This window comes from Podarcis gaigeae, assembly GCF_964106915.1.
Source record: "Podarcis gaigeae genome assembly, chromosome: 6".
Classification (NCBI taxonomy): domain Eukaryota; kingdom Metazoa; phylum Chordata; class Lepidosauria; order Squamata; family Lacertidae; genus Podarcis; species Podarcis gaigeae.
This window is the reverse complement of record NC_139682.1, coordinates 5529570-5552868: the sequence shown is the minus strand read 5'-3', so window position 1 is coordinate 5552868 and position 23299 is coordinate 5529570. Positions and strand designations below refer to the sequence as shown.

Below are 23299 nucleotides of genomic sequence, written 5' to 3'. Positions count from 1 at the left end.
GTGCTTCGCAAGACGAAAAACTCGCAAGACGAAAAGACTTGTGGAACGAATTAATTTCGTCTTGCGAGGCACCACTGTACAGCCCCTAAATGGAATATGTAGGGTGCACCCCAGAGTTATTACTAAGAAGGCTTTTATCCTTGGCTAGGACTTATAGGAAGGAGCTAAACTACTGGCTACGCTGGCTAGGAGTTGGAAATCCAACAAGATCTGGAGGATCACAGGTTACCTCTCCCTGATTGACAGCTTCCACAAAATGGTTAGGACTCAAGGAGGATGGTGCTGCCAGGTTGTTCCTACGTTATATCCACTAACCATGCAGGCATAAGCTTCTTCTTGCAACGGCACGGGCACTGAGGGTCTTTAGCACTTCTTCCAAAGAAGCTGCCATAGCTTGTTGGCAGTTTAATATGTTTCCCTCGATGATAGTGAAAAGAAGATATTTAGCTCTCCCAGAATCAGAGCGTCTCTGCAAATGTAGTAAACAGGAACCTGATACTTTGGAGCATATTTTCTTTTCTTGTGATTTTGGCATTTATGCCAGAAGACAATTATTCGAGGCCTTACAACTCAATAGGCTGAATTCTATGATACCAACGGTTCAGGGCCTGCTTTTGGACAGGAATGATCAAATTACTTTAATAGTGGCTGAATTTTTGGGTGCTGTCCATGTATAAAGACTGGGCCATTATAAAGAGATTTAGTGGTTCTTAATTGATCGCTGATGTGGTAGTGTTGTATTATTTATGCAAATTGATTTCCTCTGGAGTTAAAGATCCGACTGGGACAAACCTTGTTATGCTGAGCACGTATTTTGCACAATTTGTATACGGTGCCTGTTTGATAATGTGTGGTTTGCTATGCCTAATAAAGGATTTTTGAATTTGAATTAGCTTGTTGTCAGAGCGCATGCTTTGCTTGCAAAAGGTTCCAGGTTCAATTCCTGAAACCCCAGAGAGCTGCTGGCAGTCAGTGCAGGGAACACTGAGCTAGGGATCTTTAAGGACTTAATGACAGGTGGGCAGCAACTCGGGATAACAGAGCAATGATGCAAGCATTCTAAAGACAAGAATCCCTCCCTGATCCTGACTGAGAACATACAGAGAGGCAGGAAGTCTCAGAGGGCTGCCAACTCCTCAAAAGTAAGGCTGGTCTCACCTGGGTTCTTGGCCAGCCGCAGCCTCTCCTCCAGCTTCAGGCTGTGCTCAGGTTTGTAGCCACAGCCCAGTCCCGTCAAGGAACAGCAAGCTTCGTCAAACTGCTTTTTGTGCTGCGGCCGAACAAACTGGTAAAATTCTTGCATAGAAAAGAAGGAAGGGTAAGTTCATAGCATCAAACACTGAAAAGGTGCTTTGTTCAGGAAGGCATCAACACGTTCCTAGAAATTTGTCACCCCCCACCTGCCTGTTCCAAAGTATTTTCAGGGAACAACAGTAGCACATTGACAAAAGGCGGCTTGCCACCTTGAGATTAATGTTCCATAGATCATGTTACAGTCTATTCAAGTTCTGACAAGTGATGGAAACTGCCGCTAATACTAAATTTCTTTCAAAACCATCTTCAAAAGGAAAGCCCTGCTGGATTAGATCCAAGGGTCACTGTGTCTTGTCCAGCATTTCATTTCCAGTTGTGGCCAGACAGATGCTTCTGGGAAGCCCATAAAGGCAAGAGCTCCCTCATCGTTCCTCCTCTCTTTGCTTTGGTATGCTGCATCTGAACCTGCAGCTTCCATCTAGTTATCACAACTATTAGCTTTTGAAAGACCACCCTCCTCCAACCACGAATTTGTCCAATCGCCTTTTAAAAGCATCCAAGCCAGTGGTCACCACCACATCTTCTAATAACACATGGACAAAAGGGTTAGGCCACTGGCCTGATTATTTTATTAGGTGTCTATCCTGTGCTGTCCCAGTACCTCCATTTCCCTCCCTCCCGATGTCTCCTTGTGTCTGCTTTAGATCACAAAACTTATTGGGACTATTTCCCCCTCCCCTATATAACCAAGCAGAAAGAACGTGCATCTGCATCCTAAAAGTCAGTGTTAAGTGAGGAAACTGCTTGTTTTTCCAGTATTACAGATACACAATTGCAAATCCAAATGGATTTCTTCAGCGAGACGATAAAAACAGCCAACATTACTCGTTTGCACAGGAGAAGGAATAACAATAAAAGGATAATTAAAAAGTGCAACCAGCACACGGGTGAGTGTCTCCTGCATTGCACTTTGCAGAAGACCTTTCATTAACCATAATAATTTGTGCATGAAAACCAGCAGGTGCCCAGAAGAGATGTCCAGGGCCCACAATACCTCGCAATAGGACATGTTTTTTCTGGTCTTCCACGAAAAGTGAGCTCATCTGGCACAACATAGTACTGAAGTCATTTGTGGTTTTGTACTGCTGAAGAGCCCTTGAGAACGTGTTAAAATTCATCTGGCTCAAAGACTGCTTCACTGTTGCAATGAAAGCTGCAGCCCTGGCAGTTTTAGTCTCTGAGAGGTCTTGGGCTTTGCCAGCCTGCTGAAATAAAAACAAAAACAAAAAACAAAGAGATTTAAGCACGATCCGCAAGCAAGCTCTTTTTGCACACACTTCTCTAGCCCCAATTTCTTCTTTGTAACTAATGATTATAGGGACGCGGGTGGCGGTTTGAATCCCCGCGGCGGGGTGAGCTCCCGCCGTTCGGTCCCAGCTCCTGCCCACCTAGCAGTTCGAAAGCACCCTTAAGTGCAAGTAGATAAATAGGTACCGCTTTATAGCGGAAAGGTAAACGGTGTTTCCGTGTGCTGCGCTGGTGCAGGCTCGCCAGATGCAGCTTTGTCACGCTGGCCACGTGACACGGAAGTGTCTTCGGACAGCGCTGGCCCCCGGCCTCTTAAGCGAGATGGGCGCGCAACCCCAGAGTCGGTCACGAGTGGCCCGTATGGGCAGGGGTACCTTTACCTTTTTAACTAATGATTAGGGAAGAAGAGTTCTCCCTTCTCTGAAGCAACCAAGGGGAGATGGAATTGTTTTATTTTATTTAACAAACACTTAATTGATAGAAAACCTCTAAGCAGTTTTCTTCTTTGTCCTACAATGGTACATTGCATGTTATAATTAAATGCCTGGGAAGGTTTGTGGAAACAAAAGGTTTTAGGAGATGAGCTTCAGGAAATAAACCAGGGTTGAGAAACTACAAGCCTGGGTACCAAATGTGGACCATGACCCTCCGTGGATCCCACTGGTCCCACATGCCATGTCCTCCTTGAGTGCTTTCATCCACCTGCCTGCCTGGAATGACTCGTTTGCATGGAAGGAGGATGGAGAGGGGTGTGTGTGTATATATATGGAAACCTCTGACTTCCGCATGGCTAGAATGGAACCTACCATGCAAAGGTAATAGCTCTATGCATCACTGTGCCTGGTTTAGCACTTGGCCCCACCTAACACTGGCATGAGGCCCCTGAAAGGCTGCCGAAGAATGTGGCTTTTAGGGTGGAAATAGTTTCCCACTACTAACCTAAACCTTTATGCCGAAGGTTTCCCCAAGTGACTCATCTGGCTTTTAGAGCTCACCATTTTCAAGAGGCCACCTGTGCTTTTTGAACAATGAAGCATTTGAGGACTGAGCAATAACACCTGCATTTGGCTTCAAGGGGGTCTCTCATCTTTCTCCTATGATCTGATTTCTCGTAAAGCTCGCTGACTCCTTGAAACATACCGGATTGCTGACTATCTTGATTTTCTTCCTGCCTCCTTTCTGCTCATCCATGAGCTTCTTCTCGTATCGAAGGGAGAGAGTCGACAAGCGTTTTGCCTGCAAATGTTAACAGTGTTAATGCAATCTCCTCCCTCTCTTTCAGAAGAATTCCGCACTGAAGGTTGGCTTGCCCTCCCAGCAATGCTCAAGAACACAAAAGCAATCTTTGCTCTGACTAGGTATGCCGCGCATGAAAGGATGTTCACATTTCTGGGAAGACACCCACTTAATGGAGAACAAAGGGAAGTCATTGTCCTGGAGATGTGGCGGAAAAGCAAGCCAACATTTAGAAATGTGGGGTTTCCCTGACTGGAAAGTAATGCTAGCACTTCAAAGCTATGGTCAATCTCTTCTGCATCTCCTTGTAACCTCACATTCAAGGTGGGTCTGGGGGTGGGTGGGAGTTCAACAGAGACAGAAATAAAAAATAGGCTGCTAACATTTGAAAAAAAATCAGGTCAACTCAGAGCCAATACTATCAAGTAGTGTGATTTAATAATAAGACCAAATATGAATTACAATAAAACGTAACTGAAAAACAACAGCAACAAACAAACAAACAAACAAACAAACAAACAAACAGTTAATTAAAATACAGCTTAAAATGCACCCTCATTTTAGTAGTAGCCCATAAATCAAGACCATTAAAGGGACGAAACATCAGATATTCACTCAAGCCAGCTAACCATGCTGGTCCTACATGGGCCAGCAAAAAAGCCAAGAAAAAATTTATATACCAAATCCCATATAAGGGGTCAGAGTGAGTCCACGCCGAAGGCCAGGCGGAACAGCTCCATCTTGGAGGCCCTGCGGAAAGATGTTAAATCCAGCAGGGCCCTAGTCTCTTGTAACAGAGCGTTCCACCACGTCAGGACAAGTGCTGAAAAGGCCCTGGCCCTAGTTGAGACCAATCTAACCTCCTTGAGGCTCGGGACCTCCAAAGTGTTGTTATTGGTGGACCTTAAGGTCCTCCGTAGGGCATACCAGAAGAGGCAGTCCCATAGGTACGAGGGTCCTAAGTAACTAAGGGATAAGTGAATGTGTGGTGAGGAAGATTCAGATTGCAACCATAATACTGGATGTGTTTGGGGGGGTTTTTACACCCTGCTCACCCCACTCCTTGAGTGGGAAAACACCCTTTTAGAGAAAACACATGGATATGCTTAAGTTCTCCCCAGTGGGTCAAATCACACAGGCAATTTCTATCTGGAAAACAGCGAACGGGGAAAGGATTAACCCCTGCCCTTCCTCCAGCACTATGCTGTGAATTATCTCCCCGCCTGCTTTTCTTACCTTTACAAATTAAAGGGACAGGAGAGCCAATAAATGGACCTCAAGTGCCTTGTCTAGAAGAGCTGGCTTTGACCTGAGAATCTAAGAATCTGAGAAAACTGAATAGACACACCTCATTCCAACAATATAGTGCTGTTATATGACTCTGTCTATGACAGTAAAGGGACGCAGGTGGCGCTGTGGGTTAAAGCCTCAGCGCCTAGGACTTGCCGATCGAAAGGTCGGCGGTTCGAATCCCTGCGGCGGGGTGCGCTCCCGTTGCTCGGTCCCAGCGCCTGCCAACCTAGCAGTTCGAAAGCACCTCCGGGTGCAAGTAGATAAATAGGGACCGCTTACCAGCGGGAAGGTAAACGGCGTTTCCGTGTGCGGCTCTGGCTCGCCAGAGCAGCGATGTCACGCTGGCCACGTGACCCGGAGGTGTCTCCGGACAGCGCTGGCCCCTGGCCTCTTAAGTGAGATGGGCACACAACCCCAGAGTCTGTCAAGACTGGCCCGTACGGGCAGGGGTACCTTTACCTTTACCTTTATGACAGTAAAACAAAACAGATACTGTTTGTCAAGAGATAATAAACAAGAAATATGCAGGCTCTGAAGAAAACTGAGAAGCCCTGGCTCATGGGAATCTTAGGCACACACCTGTACACCCAGGTGTACTCGTAGTGTTCACTGTAGCATGTAAAAAGTGGTACTTGAGTGACACCTCTGTAGCCCGAGATCTCTGCCTAACAGAAGCACACTAGTCTATTACCTGTTTGGGGAGAGGGTGGGGAGAAATCGGGGACTAGAAATTCAAACTGCGCTCTCATACCTGTTCCTCTCCTGGCAAGATGTCTTCCTCACCTGCCTCTCTGCAGTTCTTTTCATTGCACTCCAGTGCAGCCAAGAGGCTACCAGGTTGTCTTTGTGAGGTGGACGGCCTTTGTTCATACTCTATACACAGGCTGGCCACTCCATTATCTGAGACAAGATAGACAGCCTGTAAGTAACTAGATTCTGAATGTCCCAACTCATTTTTCTCTGCTCAGGGTTAGATCAGTTTGAGACAGGAGGAGAAGTAAAAAGAAGAGTATATCCAGTTTAGATGTTCAGAATAAAATGAGAAGAATCCTAAAATTTATACCAATTTCTGTCTCTGGAAGGTAAGCATCCTCCACTTTAAAAGCATGACCAGCAAGAAGTCTATTTTCAAATTCAGCTGGGGCCAAAATGTTCTGAGCATGTGAGCAACAAGCAAACAATAAAAAGATCTTACAAAAAATTATAATACAGCTGCAGACTAGGAAGTATCCCCACTTAAAAAGCTTGTTGAAAGAGGAAGGTTTTCAGTAGACACTGAAAACAACAACAGAGAGGGTGCCTAATATTCATCCAACAACCTTTTAGAATGTGGATTTTTTTGGAGGGGGAGTTATTGGGTTACTGCTTTTGGTTTGATTTTATAAGTTGCGGTCTTCTTGTGAACCTCCCTGAGACCTTCGGGTATAGGGCGGTGTATAAGTTGAAATAATAATAGGGAGGGAATTCCAAAGTGCAGATGCCATAACACTAATGAGCAGATTCCCAAATTGTGCAGAAGGGATTTCCTGATAAGGAAACCTGATAAGATGGTAATTCAGGAAGTCCTCACTTTCAGAGTGCAGTGATCAACTGGGCAGATAAGGGGTATTTAAAAGTGTTTATCATCATCATCATTATTTTTAATGTGCATGTATTTGTGTACCACCCTGGGATCCTTCAGGATGAAGGGCAGTCTGAAAGTTAAACAAACAATAAAGCAGAAGTTTGAAGGACTTGGCAGCAAGATTCAGTCCACTAAAGTGTCAGATAGATGCCCTCTCCATCCATGGACAAGGAAATGAAACAAAAATCTGGGACTAAAAGCAAAGCATGTATATATTAAGTTTTAGGGAAAGTTTTGTTGTTATGGTAAAGATTATGTTCCTGCAGAAGTTTTCAAAAGAGACAGCTAAATAATATATGAATGCACATTGAGCATTGTTAAATATGGTTAATCTAAAGGCTCTCCCCATTCAAATTATTCTGGTGCATTTGGTATATTTGACTAAATGCTGACGCTGGTCTTAAATACATGGAAACCACCTTTTGTGAGAACACAAGTGATTAACATTTTTTATGGGTTCATACTGACTTCCTTTAAGGAAACCACAGCTGCGGGGGAAGTAATAATTAAGCTGGAACTGATCTCAAATGCTAATAAAGTACAGAAGTATGTAAATCCATTTCTGTTACTTGGATATTAATACTTTGTGATATTAATTTATTATGTTTTATTTTGGTATGGTCTGTTCCTATATGTTTGGCTCTAGATACCTCATTTACTTCTGATTTGTTTTAAATTACATTGTTTTAATTTGGCATAGGACTACCTGAAGAAAAATCTGTGCCCATATTATACCTGACTGGGTCCTGATATTGGCCTCAAAGGCCCTTCTTTCTAGCCTATCACTAAATAGCGTCAGTTTATCACATACAAGGGATAGGGTCTTTTCAGTGGTGGCCCTACTTTTGTGGAATTCCCTCCGCTAGGAGTTATTTATGGGCCCTTCATTGGTGACATTAAAGAAGGTTCCTTAATTTAATTTCTAATTCCACTTTGCTTTTCAATGATGCCTTTATCTGGCTTCATGTTTTAGTTGTTGCTACTTTAATTTTTGATGCACTGATTTTGTTTTCTGTGTTTTATGGTCTGTCATACTATTATTAATGGCTGTGGCTGCTGTAAGCTGCCTTGTGAGGGTTTTAGTCCAAAAGGTGAGATATAAATACTGTCTTCAGAGGCAGCCCAACGAAAGTGTGTTGCTGTAATCTACCCAAGATGCAACCAAGGCATGTGTAATTCAGGCCACGTCTGTTTTCTCTAAACACTGCTGCTGAACAAAATGAAGATGGGAAGAGGTACTCCTAGCCACTGATGTCACCTGCAGTTCCATAAATAATACCAAGTCCTGGAAAATACCCATATGTGCTACAAGCTTCTATCTACATGAGAAGTCTTATCTAACAGCAGCAATTCACAAGCCTTGGCTTGTTTGCCCTCCCCCATGCCAGAACTGCCTTCAGACAAATATTCGGTGTTTCAACTTTCCCTAGCTCGTTTGGCTGACATTTTATGACCTCAGCACACCTTGCCTTTTTAAGATTCTGAGGTGAGATTGTTCCAGTGCCTATTTTGCACAACAGGAAAAGGCAACCGCTTACCAATCCTCTTCCTTTTCAAACTAGGAACATGGTTGTCCGTGTTGCTGGCTTTGGTCACTGAAAGGAGCTTCTCACATGAAGCCGAAGTTGTAGGGCTGCCTTCTTCTCCAGTGGTGGTGCAAGAGGGGTCTCGAAGTGGGGGAGGAGGCACCTGCACAGAAATTGGAAGCATTACGCAAGAAAAAATGTAAAACGCTCAACTTCCAACATCTTAAGAACCTGCCTAAATATTATGACTTGAACTCTACAGCCTCTACGTCACCTTAAAACTGGAGTCACCAACCTTTTTAGGCCTTTGCATTTTTGAGCAAGTGCTGTAGGCACCACCCACTTTGTTCCCTTCTCCCCTCCCTCCTTCGTCCGCAGGAGACAGAAAGTGCACACAAAAAAACCTTTGCTTTTCCAAGGGATTTGGGTAAAAATCATACCCAGTGGAATTAATCTGAGCCATAGACCTGAAAGAGGAAGTGAGAAAGACCATCACTCTTCCAGCTCTATGTACTTTTCAAGGGAGAAAAAGTCAACAGCCCTCACACCTCATGACCAGGGGAACAATGAGTGGGGTGAGTGGCACTCAGAGGCTTTGTGGGCACCAGGGAGCACCATCTCTAGAGCCCCATCCCACCCATGGGCACTGTGCTCACAAGCCCTGCTTAAAGCCTTCTTTTAAGTTAAACTATGGTTTAATATGAATGAGCAACACTTCTTACTTCATCACTTTGCCAAGGAGTAAAGAAACGAGAGGTTGGCTTGCCATTATGTGTCTGCCTCTTTACAAACCATGGAGGTAAGCCAAGGATGTTGAGTAACCATCATGGGTCTGTGAGCAAACGAAGAAACCATGAGCACAGGTTTGCATGTAACAAGCCAGCCTCTGATTTGTTTCTTCCCAATATGCTGAAGAAAGGAGTCTGGTAGTAACACTGTGGGACTTTAGAGCAGTGTACAATCCAGTGGTGCCCCACAAGACGAATGCCTCGCAAGACGGAAAACCCGCTAGACGAAAGGGTTTTCCGTCTTGGAGGTGCTTCGCAAAAAAAATTTCCTACGAGCTTGCTTCGCAAGACGAAAATGTCTTGCGAGTTCCTGCGGGGTTTTTTTCCTCCCCCCCCCCTTTCCCCAAGCCGCTAAGCCACTTATCAGCTGATCCGCTAAGCCGCTTAACAGCTGATCCGCTAAGCCGCTTATCAGCTGATCCGCTAAGCCGCTAATAGCGCTAATCCGCTAATGGGCTTGCTTCGCAAGACGAAAAAACCGCAAGACGAAAAGACTCGCAGAACGGATTCTTTTCGTCTTGCGAGGCACCACTGTAATAGCAAATTGCTCGTTCATGTTAAACCATACTTTAATTTAAACATGGTAAAAATAGTGAAGGTTAAGACACAACAGCATAATATGGAGAAATGTGTTGAGAAATGACATGGTTAATATATTAGATTTAGGTGGAAAATGGGCTATACATCTGTGGGACTATGATAATGCCTAGAAGGGATACCAGTAATGAGGTGCCACGGGTTGATTGTACGACTCTGTCAAGACACATGGTATAGAATAGCCTCTGGCATGACACAAGTCATATGTGGCCCATCCAAGATGAGATGAGGCCCATCTAATTATACTGGTAAGAAAGTCTAAGGTTAGTTTAGGAGACACACACCCTTAGCAAAGAACCACGTCTCATCTGACCACAGCGTGAAATTATGTAAAACAGGACAGTTAATATAATTAACAACCTGGCAGTTCCGATCCTGAAAAGGTTACTCCAAGATCTACCCATTACATCATTCTCTTGCCAACAGTAATCAAATGAATGCTGAAAGCCAAGAGCAGGGAAGATGGTGACAGCCATCTCAGAATCTGGTTGGAGGAGAATAAGAAGCTGCCTTCTATCAGCTCAGACCACAGGTCCATCTACAGTTGCTTAGTACCCCTCACTTTAGCTGTAATTAAAAACTGCTGTCTGAACAGATTTACAGAACAATGTGCTTCATGCCTGAGACAAGTTTTATAGCTAATGAATCCCAGTTGCACCCCAGAGAATTAGGATGAAACTAGTCATAATGATGGCAAATGTGTTTGTTTAGCCAGGTGCCTGCTGGGCTGTTCATCTCTAAAGTGGGTGGATGGGTGTGTGTTGTTTCCATCAAAAGGAGAAGCATAGGAGGGGAGTTGGAACTCCCCTTGCTCCCCCCCACCCCCAATAATGGACGTGAGCCAGATTGGGATAAAGTACAAGTGGTGAAGAAGGGGATTGTTTTAGATCTATCACAATCTGGGTTCATGCCTGACCATGGGTCTGAAATATCCTTGGTTGCACTGATGGAAGATTTTTGCAGAGAGCGAGACCGGGAGAGTGCAACCATGCTCCCGCTTCTCAAGAGCTATGCAGCCTTTGATTCCATTGCCCATGGCATCCTCCTGGAATGGTGCTGTAGAATGGGAAGCGAGGTCACTGTGTTACAGAGGTTCTGGTCCTAGCTACGGGCCTGAGTCCTAAAAGTAGAACTGGGAGAGTGCTTTGGGGCTTCCTGGCATTTATGCTATGGGCTGCTGCAGGGCACTCCTCCCTCTCCAATGCTGTTTCATATCTATATGAAGCCACTGGGAACGGTCATTAGGACTTTGGGGAGAAGGTGCCACCAGCATGTTAATGACATCCAGTTCTCCTCATGCTATTTGGATCAGGAAAGGCCGTGAGGGCTCTGGACCAGTGCCAAGACAAAGCAGTAGGATGGAAAAGAGAGGAAAAGGTGAGCTTGAATCCTAGCAAGAAGGCAGAACTGTGGTGCAAGTTGTAGTTCAAAGCATTCAGAGGGCACGAGATTGATGAAGGCTGTTTTATCTGATGTAAAATACATACACATCCCCAATTTATATGAGAAAAGGAGAGGTGCCTGAATAGAAAAGGTGTGCATGCCGTTGTGTCCAGCTCATAGGAAGTGCTGCTGGTGCTGAACGTCCTTGTGATGTAATGGCTAGGACTGGCAAAACCCAGTTTCAAATCACTGCTCAGCCCTGGAATTCACTGACACTCTCTCTCAGCCTGACCTATCTCACAGGGCCGTTGTGAAGAAATTGTTTCTCAGGGTGGGGTGAAGAAGATAACCACAAATGTCAACTTGGGGTTTTTCAGGAAAAGGTGAGGATATAAATGAAATAAATAAAACATTCTGTATTGGTGAAATGAGAAGCCAGATGGCTAGAATTAATATGTCATGATAAGCATGAACACCATAGAACTGTTAAAACCTTTTTTGGGGGGTATGTCTTTTGGAGTGCACTAAAATCAAAGTGTATGATCCATCTGATAACAGAGCTGCTATGCCAGAATAACTAAAGGAAAGAAACAACAACTAGTGACTAAAGAGAATAACTAATAAAGAGAAAACTACATGATGTATCCTATAGCTGTACTTGCTAATAGGTCTCCGCCCCCCACCGCACCCGATCAAAACAGCTAAGCAGCAAAAAGATGCTGCTGGAAACTCCCTCTGTGCTGTATTTTCATCTGTAAAATAGAAATAATTGTGATCTCTCTTCACATGGTGAGAAAACGGTGAGAGATTAGGATCTTAAGCCACTTTACATATGTAAAATTCAAGAAGCAAGAGATTTCTGTAGATGCATACAATATTTATTCAGTCCAAGGTTCACACTATATTTGGAACTGTACAATTTTGTACATCTGGAGAAAAAAAAGCTGCAGCATAAAGCTTCCTTTGTAAAAAGTTTGGCCAGCATTGGGAAGCTTTTTGTTACTTTGTACATTAGGGTGTTACACCTCTTCCGACTGTTCTAAATGAACAGCATGCTGCTAAGCCAAAGTGTATCAGATCCCGGATGAACTATCGCCAAGTCAACAAAATGTATAAAGAGGATTTAAAGGAGAAAGGATTTGGTGATAAAAAATCAAAAGCTGAAATAGAAATATTAAGCAATGAATGTAAAATAATGTCTAAAATGTATAAAATACTGTTGGAATGGCACCTGAAAGACGAGGAAGTGAAATTGGTGATGATACACTGGACAAAAGATTTTGGATGTAACATACAGCTTAAAGAATGGGAGAGGTTGTTGAAAGATAGAATAACATTTACAGCTTGTAATGCTTTGAAAGAGAATATGATGAAATGATGTCTAGATGATATACTACACCTTTGAAATTAACTGAAATGTATAAGACAAATAAAGTGGTACCTCGGGTTAAGTACTTAATTCGTTCCGGAGGTCCGTTCTTAACCTGAAACTGTTCTTAACCTGAAGCTCTACTTTAGCTAATGGGGCCTCCAGCTGCTGCTGCACCGCCAGAGCACGATTTCTGTTCTCATCCTGAAATAAAGTTCTTAACCTGAAGCACTATTTCTGGGTTAGCAGAGTCTGGAACCAGAAGCGTATGTAACCTGAAGTGTATGTAACCAGAGGTACCACTGTACTAAATGTTGGAAATGCAAAGAAAAAGAAGGAACATTTTATCATATGTGGTGGGAATGTTAAGGAAGTAAAAAACTTTTGGGAAATGATATATAATGAGATAAAAAATATGCTGAAATATACATTCTTTAAAAAACCAGAAGCATTTTTACTTGGTATTATAAGTGATTATATTAATAGACACAATGTTAAATTGTTCTTATATGCAACAACAGCGGCAAGAGTATTGTTAGCCCAGAAATGGAAGCAAGAAGAAATTCTGACGAAAGAAGAATGGCAGACAAAATTAATGGACTACGCAGAATTAGACAAAATGACAGGAAGGATTCGAAACCTGCGGGACCAGAGATTTACAGAAGATTGGAAGAAATATACAAACTATTTGAAAAGCAATTGCAACCAACAAATTACGCCAGTAGGACAACAAGACATTTTGTAAGGAGAAATATATGAAATATTGCAAAGTAGAGAAAGAATAGAGATAGTAGTTAGGAGATTTAAAGGTAATAGTGAAAGTAAGAAATGTATATTAAGTGAATAGATTGGAAAATTTTCATATGTGATTGATGGAAGTCAAAAAACTGTATAAGATGTAAAAGTATTGTCAGGGACGCAGCGGGAGCGCAGGGAGGGGAGGAGATGGAGAGCGAGGGGGAGCAATCCGAGGGCAGCGTAGGAGAAGATGACAGTAGCCCGAGAGATTCCATGAGCCTCTCCAGTGAATCGGAAGATTCATAGAAGGGGGCGCCGGTGGCCAGGGCAAGGGGGGCCCCAAGGGGGACACCCCAGAAGCAAGAGGCCAGCGGGGACTCCCAGAGCAGCAGTTGGAAATCAGGACCAGCTTCCCCACCAGAGCGTAGTGGGGGGGAGGAGTCCCAGGTATTGGGACCAGCGTATTCACCACCAGCGAGAGAAGATGAGTCAGGATTGACCACGCCTCCATCGGAGAGCGGGGGAACGGTCAAGAGGAAGGTTGCCGGCTGGGCGCGCCGCCAAGTTCAAATGTACAGGCGAGCGGCACAGCAGGTAGCCCGGATAGGGAACCAAGTCCTAAAGCCCGCCGGAAGGAGGGGCAAGAATCAGGGGGGTCAGCGTCAGAAGAGTCCAGAAAGGATGAAACCCCAGCGGGCAGGAGGGCCCAGAGGAGGAAGGAGCTAAGGAAGAGGTGGAGCAAGGCTAGAGTCTTAAACTGGTGTGGAAGGGGAGGAGATTCAGATGGAGCTTCGCCGGTCTAGGGTTTAAGACGTAGAGCTGCACGCTGCGGCTTTGAAATGGAAACTGAACATCAATAAAGACTTTTGTACATAACTACAGCCGGGCGTTGGTCCTCTGTGAGCTGGGACCTAGGGGCGGCTCTGACAAGTATGTTCAATTATTGTTGAAAATGATATGTTAAAAAAACACTCTCTCACACTCTCTCTCTCTCTCTCTACATATATATATATAAGACCCAAAGTGTATCAGATCCCAAAACAGTCTGTGAACAACTGGCTGGGTAGCCTTATGCCTCTGGAATGCTAGTCATAAGATAACTCTCAGACATTTTGCAGACTAATAGCTTTCGCCTACAGTTGCTTGGAACTTACAGTTTCCTGGGCAAAACGGAAGAACTGTGACACATCTCTGACGGCATGCCCAAATTTTTCATAAATCTTGATGTAAGGACGGACCCAGGAAGGCAATTGGGCTATTGCATCTGTATTCATGAACCTGTTGGAAAGTGGGAAAGAACACATGGTAAGCTCTGACAAAAACAGTTTTGGGACATGCCTAGAAATGTTTGTAACACTTTCCCACCAAAACAACCCAGAAGAAAGATAGAATTGGATGCCTAACTGCTCTGCAACATCTGATACCACTGGTAAAAGAAAACACCTTTGGATATAGCACCCCATAATAATTTTATCCCCATCACAAAAATAACAGAAGAGGATAAACAGTATCCTTACATTTACACTTGTCTCATTCTTCCATACAGCAAAAGGTTAAATGGTAAGTTGCAAAACACTGTGGGATTGCAAGTGCTGGATAAGGGAGTCAACTGAAGTGCTGGCCAGAAATCACACATGAATTAGCTAAGAGCTCCAAAACCCCTTTTGCGGGGTTGCCACCTGTGGGAGATAAAGCAGTCATCACCAGACTCCCCTCCACAATGTCTGGATCAGGCCAACCTCCTTTGCAATTCCTACGAAGAGTCTAATTGATTGACTGAACTATACAGCTTATGAGATCTGCTTTTTAATTCGCCACTGCTGTTACGAATAGATTAGTTTCATAAACCATTCCTTTCCTAGGAAGAGAGCACCAGTTGCAGATAATAGCTCATCTGGAATCGTTCAGTTTCCAGTTACAGGTTCCATTTAGAAAAATAGTGCGTTCCCAGAGGATTACTTAGAACCACCCTGCAGACATGGGAGTGGCCTGAAACAGATTCAACTCTCCCACAGCAGAGAATACTACAACCTGACTTTTAAGGGTTTAGTGCTGAAAGCCTTCCCTAGGCCCTCAAGCAGAAACTCCAGGCTTGTGGGCATCCCCTCTAAACTTGGGAGGTGTCCCTTAGACACCATATAGGAATAATATTAATATGCAACATGAGTAAGTCTTGAATAAACCCTTCTCCATCTATTTGCATCCCATGCCGATAACCTAATACCCCATTTTAGATGGTGTACTACAGAGATAAATGTATTTGTCTGTTTATGATAGGAGTGCAATTATAAGGACCACATACTCCAGTTTAGTGACTTTCTTCACATTTGATGTCACTGCAGTGGGACAAAACCCACATTTTGCACATATGGTGGCAAGCGGTGAGATAGAGCATTCCTGTTTTTGAAGAAAGCCGCGAAAAGATGATGCAATTTCTCCCGAAAGAATACGTTCAACTTGGATTATTATTCTAAGACTACTGATGTGGATTTAGAAACCCAGTCTAGCAACCCATGAGAAATATTTTGGTTAGATCATATTTCTTTCTTTATTTTGGTTTTGAACCAAGGGATACATGGGTAAACAGTTTTCCTTTCCACTGGCCAGAATAACAACTCAGAGCTTTCTCTGAATAGCTGCTCCCATTAATTTGCCTAGTTCTAGTCACAGGCACAGCTGCATCCTGCAGGCTTGTGGTTAAGAAAGTAAGAGGCCGCTGAATCAGGCCTACGGCTCATCCAGTCCAGCATCTTGTTCTCACAGTGGCCAACCAGATGCCCTGAGGCAAGTCCAAAAGCAGGACCAGAGCTTAAGACCATTTCCCCTTCCTGCAGTTTTCAGCAACTGGTATTCAGGAGCACACTGCCTCTGACTGTGGAGGCAGAGAATAGCCATTGTGGCCCCAGGTAGCCTTTACCTCCACAGGTTTGTCTTTCAAAGCCATCTAAGTTGGTGGCCATCACTGCCTCCTGTTGGAACAAATTCCATAGTTGAACTATGCACTGCATGAAGAAGTACTTTCATTTGTCCCTCCTGAATCGTCCAACATTCAGCTTTGTTGAATGTTCACAAGTTCTAGTAACATGAAAGGAGAAAAATATTTTTCTATCCACTTTTTGCATGCAGTGCATAATTTTACACACTTCTACAGTATCATGTCACCTCTGACTTGCTTTTCTCGAAAATAAAGAAAAGGCTTCTGCCATGTTTGTTAGTCTTTGAGGTGCCTCAAGACTATTTTTGCTGTAACAATTTTTTAAGTATATATTTTTATTCTGTTGTTTTGTTTTATTAAAGTAATTTAAACATCTATTTTTTAAATATAAAATTTATTAATTAAAAAAAATATGAACACAAAAATCCACACAAAACCTAGAATAAACAAAAACATTAACAAAAGAACTGAACACACCCAACCCTTCCCCAAGAACAGACACCTTAGAAACAAACACATCTGAACAGCACAGCCATCCTGCATTCTTCCATCCAAGCTCGGACTGAAAATGGGAACCAAGCATGCTCAGAAGAAGTCACAAGGGTGGTCACAAGGGTGGCCCATTACTTTGGAATTACACGGTAACAAGGCAAGCAAGGAAATCAGAGAGGTGCACCAACTGAGCCAATTTGCTGCCCATTTACTCGGTTTGGAGAGTCCTTTTGGAGCTCATCACAATCTTTTTTTTCTAACTACCCCGAGCAATTTAGTATCATCAGAAAACAGGGCTACCTAACCACTCTCCCCTAGCTCTAGCTTGTTTATGAACTAATTTAAAAACACAGATCCCAATATGAAACTTTGGGCGATTCCACCTTCTACATTCCTCCATTTGGAAAACTGTCCATTTTCTCCTACTTTCTGAAGGCTTGTTCCACAGTAGCAAAGCAAGGAGATGGCACAGATGGTACAGAATTCAAGTAGACGGAGATGAGGACACGAGAACTCTACCCAAGCAAGAAGGAAGGTCACCTGTGGTCACAGAGGAAGATGGCGCCGTAATCCTGTCGATGCCGAATGACTCTACCAATGGCCTGGTTCACTGCACGAGATGCCTGTTGTTTGTACCAGCTGTTCCCGGATAAATACTAAATGTCAAAGAAAATGCATCAAACAACAGACCAAAATTAATACTACCCTTTAAGGAGATGCCCTGAAAACACATCTGCAAAGAATGCCCTTCTGCCTGGCCCTTGGTTCTCCCCTTCCCCACTGTTTTTGTAGCTTAGGAGCACCTCTTTTCTGAAAGAGGAACTGGTCACCCCACTGACCCAGCCAGCTGGCCCCTCCCTGCCATGAAGATTTATCTGGATTAATAACACTGTGCATTGTGCTTTAGACCAGTGTTTCCCAACCTTGGGCCTCCAGCTGTTTTTGAACTACAATTCCCATCATCCCTGACCACTGGTCTTGCTAGCTAGGGATGATGGGAGTTGCAGTCCAAAAACAGCTGGAGGCCCAGGTTGGGAAACACTGCTTTAGACGTTTGCAACATTCCTTTTAGATATGCATTAATACAAGGTTAACTCTGCCACTTGCAAACTGTCTACAAATTCTTAAGAAACAGCAGCCAATGGCGAATTCTCTCATAAATAACCAAGCCAGTTTTAGAAGCCTTCAACAAATATTCCTGTGGCCCAAGGAAATGGGACTGATATCCATAGAGAAAAGTTGCAATGAGAGAACAGAGACAAACAGGGTCAGACCAAGAATTTTTGCTGCCTGAAGCAAAGGACTTGATACCCCACTCACTTTCCATGCCAACTGGACTGTTATTGTTTGTCTTCATTTCAACATTGGTGATGGATCAGACCCAAGAGCAGCAAGCTAGGTTAAGGGGTACAGCAGGGCATGCCATGTAGCACACACAGTTCAGCTCCCCCCCCCCCACACAGCTACCTGCCCCCTAGAACCTTCAGCCTGAGGTGGCTGCCTCACTCTGCCTAATGGCAGGGCTCGCTTTGATGACAAATATCCATAATATCAATGGGAGGGCTCCCTTCTTACCTGTCCACCAGCGGCACCTTTTGACCTCATCTCATCCAAGAACTGCATCTTTAAAATGACCTTTGGGTCCATGCGAGGGGGGAAAGGAAGTCCTGTAATGATGACACCTCGACCATTCCTGTCCGTGAAGTCCAAACCTTCGCTGGCCTGAAAACAGATGATGTCTGTCACCAAAAGAGGCAGAGACAAATTCCTGCTCCGCTTCCAGCTTCTCCAGTCTTCCCTGAGGGTCCCGAACGCACTTCAGCTGTTGTTCTGGGTTGGTTCCTGAGTTTTGGGGGGCTCCAGGTCATCTCTGGAAGGGGAGCTACTTGGCAGGGGCATGAGCTCAAGAACAGCACTGCAAGGCTGCTGTGCCTACTTGCCGGAATTTAAGGTTGCAAACAGGGGGTGCTTAAGATCTGAGCTGTGTCTCTCCGCTTGATGGTGCCAAGGCCTATGATATAATTCTCTGGATGCCTCAGTCTAAAGGCCACTTCATGACTATACTAGTGCAATGTAAGGTAAAGGTAAAGGGACCCCTGACCATAAGGTCCAGTCGTGGCCGACTCTGGGGTTGCAGCGCTCATCTCGCTTTATTAGCCGAGGGACCTGGCGTACAGCTTCCGGGCCATGCGGCCAGCATGACTAAGCCGCTTCTGGCGAACCAGAGTACTAGACCTTCCCGTCGGAGTGGTACCTATTGATCTACTTGCACTTTGACGTGCTTTCTAACTGCTAGGTTGGCAGGAGCAGGGACCGAGCAACGGGAGCTCACCCCGTCGCAGGGATTGGAACCGCCAACCTTCTGATCGGCAAGTCCTAGGCTCTGTGGTTTAACCCACAGCGCCACCCGCGTCCCTCTAGTGCAATGTAGGAGCGATGAAAGTAAGCTGCTGGTTAGGAAGCACTGAGTTAGAATCTCATTTATGCTTTGAACACACTAGTTGGCTCTTAGTAGCCCATTCAATCTACACATCAAGAAGTTCAAGCAGCACTCCATGAAGGAGTCACATGACCTCCTGGGATATGGAGAGAGCCCTCCAAGGCTGGACAAGGACACACACTAAGAGTTCCAGGTAAAGTAAGGAGGGTGGCAATAAAAAACTGGCATTTTGAAGCTATAGCACCCTATTTATGGAAACCCTTTCCTGAGAAGTTTCCCTCACAACATCTTTTTTTTATTTTCACCAACAGTATTTTATTTATCTAGACCTTTTAAACTTGCCACTGCAATATGTTGTAGCTTAAGTACATCTTTATGTTTTATCTTGCAGCTTAGATCCACTGTTGGGGAAAAAATATTTTTTTAAAAAAGATCATATATGGTAAATGAAGGGATGAATGAATAGATACACAAATAAAAAAGGAAACGGTAACAAATTACTGTTCTTCTGTGTAGAGCCTTGTCACCGGGAAGTTCCCGGTGGCTGCCAAATAAGGTCTGTAATGTAACCTGAGTATTACAATGGTCAAGAAGCATGCCTAACATTTTCACCTTCACTTTCCATAAGAGGCAAAAGACAAAACAAAAACAAAAACCCCAACCGTAAACACAGGAAGCCAGCTTTATTATGTCTCTTTGTCTCACTGCACTCATGATAACATGCTTCATTTATTTTTATTTTGGCTTCAATACTACTGCTTCAAAAGTTAAGCTTGTGCTAGTTACATCATTTTCAAATAGTTCCAGGATATCCTGAGGTTTCTTGGAAGCTTATCACGAGTTACTCAGCAGAAAGATATGGAATGACGGAATAGCTTCCTTGAAAGGCCCACTCCTACCAATCTTTCCTTAGAAGACACATCAGCTGGGAAGCACTGCAGGACATTATCTTAGTTCACACAAGACAGCTGAACAAGCTCATGGCCCAGAGGAAATGCAGACTAGAAGTTGCCACAGTCCAGCAACACCACACAAACAAGCTTCATGGCACCCATGAATGGGGTATTTGACACACAAGCTGGTGTGTTAAAGTTCCTATGAAAGTAGAAACTTTAGGGTTGTGAAAGACAAGAACAGATAGCAGGAAATGAGTTTGAGTTTCTCCATCTTGCTGATGAAAACCAGCGAGGAAATGGTATAGTAACAGCCAACAAATCTTGTATTATTTCCATGTGTGTAATGGAACTTCAGAAGCAGTGTGGTGCAGTGGTTAGAGCATCCAGCTAGCACAGGAAATGCAGGGATTCAAATCCTCACTTAGTGATGAAGCTCACTGGTGACCCTCTCCATCACTCTCTCTCAGCCGAAACTGTCTCATAGGGCTGTTGCAGAGATAAAAATGACCAGTTGAGAACCATATACACCACCCTGAGCGAACTGGGAGAGAGTTGGTATAAAAATGTAACTAATAATAGGAACTCACAGAAGCAGGACTGCAACAAAATGTTGCAGTATATTTCAACTATTTAACACAACTACTCAGATTCTGTTAATTGATTTCTATTATTACAACAACCCTGTAAAATAGGTTAGGCCAAGAGATTTCAAGCATAAAGTTCCCAGTGAGCTTCATAGCTGAGAGGGGATCTGAATCCGACTCTTGCCCAGTTCTCATGATTCTTACATAAATAAATTCCCACTGTTGCTCTGCACAAGTTGGCTTCTGCAGAGAGTCTAAGTTTCAGACATCTGCAATCTGTTACACATACCTTCCCCCGGCACACAGCCAAGAAAACAGCACCATTAGATTTGGGGCAGACAATCTTCTCATAATAGGCATTTATGACCTAGGAGAGAGAGAGAAATGTAAATGAAAATTTAAGGACAAACTTGTGTCGTGCCTAGCTCTGGCTTGGTACCAGACAGAGAAAGAAGTTTGGATTTGATATCCCGCCTTTCACTCCCTTTAAGGAGTCTCAAAGCAGCTAACATTCTCCTTTCCCTTCCTCCCCCACAACAAACACTCTGTGAGGTGAGTGGGGCTGAGAGACTTCAAAGAAGTTTGACTGGCCCAAAGTCACCCAGCAGCTGCATGTGGAGAAGCGGAGACGCGAACCTGGTTCACCAGATTACGAGACTATCGCTCTTAACCACTACTCCACACTGGCTCAAGACACTCCACAGGACCTTGAGGAGCAGGCACGGTCCCCTGAATCCGATGCTTAGGATCCCTTTGAGGGGCCATTCTGATGATGGATGCTGCAGCACAACTGTTGACAGGATTAAAACCCCGTCAGCATATGACACCTCTGCTCAGAGACCTGCACTGACTGCAGATCTGCTACTGCACCAAGTTAAACGTGCTGCTATCGGTATATAGCACCTTTCAGAGCTTGGAACCCATAAACTTCTGTGATTGCATTACCCCATGTAGCACCTACACTTTGGAACTCCCTGCCTATTGACACTGGCCAGGTGCCTTCACTGTCCCGCCCTGAGACCTCCGGGTATAGGGTGGTAAGTAAGTAAGTAAGTAAGTAAGTAAGTAAGTAAAAATACTTTTTTTGACACCTGGTAAAGACATTCTTCGGACGCGGGTGGTGCTGTGGGTTAAACCACAGAGCCTAGGACTTGCCGATCAGAAGGTCGGCAGTTCGAATCCCCGCAACGGGGTGAGCTCCCGTTGCCCGGTCCCTGCTCCTGCCAACCTAGCAGTTCGAAAGCACGTCAAAGTGCAAGTAGATAAATAGGTACCAATCCGGCGGGAAGGTAAACAGCATTTCTGTGCGCTGCTCTGGTTCACCAGAAGCGGCTTAGTCATGCTGGCCACATGACCCAGAAGCTGTACGCCGGCTCCCTCGGTCAATAAAGTGAGATGAGTGCCGCAACCCCAGAGTTGGCCACGACTGGACCTAATGGTTAGGGGTCCCTTTACCTTTAAAAACATTCTTGTTTAAGCAAACCTAACAAGACATGTAGAAGCTATCATGTGTTTTAATCTGCTTTCGGTTTATTACTGGTTTTAATTATCTTTTGAACGTTCTAAACTGGGTTTTAAACTGAGTCTTTTTAACTGGGTTTTTAACAGGTAGTTTTATTGCTTTATTCTTTTTGTAAACTGCTCTGAGGTTTTATTACAGTCAACTACTTGGATGATGGACTCAAGGGTATCCTGATCAAATTTGCAGATGACACCAAATTGGGAGGGGTGGCTAACACCCCAGAGGACAGGATCACACTTCGAAACGACCTTGACAGATTAGAGAACTGGGCCAAAACAAACAAGATGAATTTTAACAGGGAGAAATGTAAAGTATTGCACTTGGGCAAAAAAAATGAGAGGCACAAATACAAGATGGGTGACACCGGGCTTGAGAGCAGTACACGTGAAAAGGATCTAGGAGTCTTGGTTGACCACAAACTTGACATGAGCCAACAGTGTGACGCGGCAGCTAAAAAAACCAATGCAATTCTGGGCTGCATCAATAGGAGTATAGCATCTAGATCAAGGGAAGTAATAGTGCCACTGTATTCTGCTCTGGTCAGACCTCACCTGGAGTACTGTGTCCAGTTCTGGGCACCACAGTTCAAGAAGGACACTGACAAACTGGAACGTGTCCAGAGGAGGGCGACCAAAATGGTCAAAGGCCTGGAAACGATGCCTTATGAGGAACGGCTAAGGGAGCTGGGCATGTTTAGCCTGGAGAAGAGGAGGTTGAGGGGTGATATGATAGCCATGTTCAAATATATAAAAGGATGTCACATAGAGGAGGGAGAAAGGTTGTTTTCTGCTGCTCCAGAGAAGCGGACATGGAGCAATGGATCCAAACTACAAGAAAGAAGATTCCACCTAAACATTAGGAAGAACTTCCTGACAGTAAGAGCTGTTCGACAGTGGAATTTGCTGCCAAGGAGTGTGGTGGAGTCTCCTTCTTTGGAGGTCTTTAAGCAGAGGCTTGACAACCATATGTCAGGAGTGCTCTGATGGTGTTTCCTGCTTGGCAGGGGGTTGGACTCGATGGCCCTTGTGGTCTCTTCCAACTCTATGATTCTAAGTGGTATATAAATGTTGTGAAATAAATAAAACAAATAAAACTGTCAGAGGAGGAGGTGAAGCAGGCTCCTCGCAGCTCCCTGTTTTCAAGAGTGCCGGCACCAAAAGCTTTCAGAGGAATGGCACATTATGCATCTATGGACCCAAAGTTCTCACTCTACTCGTAAGGGGGCTTCTCGTGAGTAAGGAATCCATGCTACTCCATCACAGCCAGCAGCTGAGGCTACCATCTTGTTTAGGAGGCCTCCCTCTTGAGCCTTCC

The 23299-nt window shown here is 44.3% G+C and overlaps 2 protein-coding genes across 9 annotated transcripts in view; one reads left to right on the top strand and one right to left on the bottom strand.

The window, feature by feature from the left end:
* The window catches only part of GMEB2 (glucocorticoid modulatory element binding protein 2), a 263449-nt gene that overhangs the window by 132437 nt on the left and 107713 nt on the right, over nt 1-23299 (top strand). The gene's annotated exons all lie outside the window — the stretch shown is intronic.
* The window catches only part of RTEL1 (regulator of telomere elongation helicase 1), an 80951-nt gene that overhangs the window by 12470 nt on the left and 45182 nt on the right, over nt 1-23299 (bottom strand). For 6 of the 8 annotated variants that reach the window (XR_014565639.1, XR_014565640.1, XM_083744116.1 and 3 more), the window contains exons 22-30: nt 20753-20830; nt 18119-18265; nt 17084-17199; nt 14271-14394; nt 8254-8404; nt 5843-5991; nt 3703-3798; nt 2309-2519; nt 1159-1296 (exon numbers count right to left, since the gene is read on the bottom strand). Coding sequence is in view for 6 of the 8 variants with exons in the window: in XM_083744116.1 (XP_083600242.1) it covers nt 1159-1296; nt 2309-2519; nt 3703-3798; nt 5843-5991; nt 8254-8404; nt 14271-14394; nt 17084-17199; nt 18119-18265; nt 20753-20830 (1210 nt within the window). In the remaining 2 variants the exon portion in view is untranslated. The remainder of the gene's footprint in view (nt 1-1158; nt 1297-2308; nt 2520-3702; nt 3799-5842; nt 5992-8253; nt 8405-14270; nt 14395-17083; nt 17200-18118; nt 18266-20752; nt 20831-23299) is intronic. The other 2 variants (XM_083744117.1, XM_083744118.1) reach the window with 1 other exon arrangement.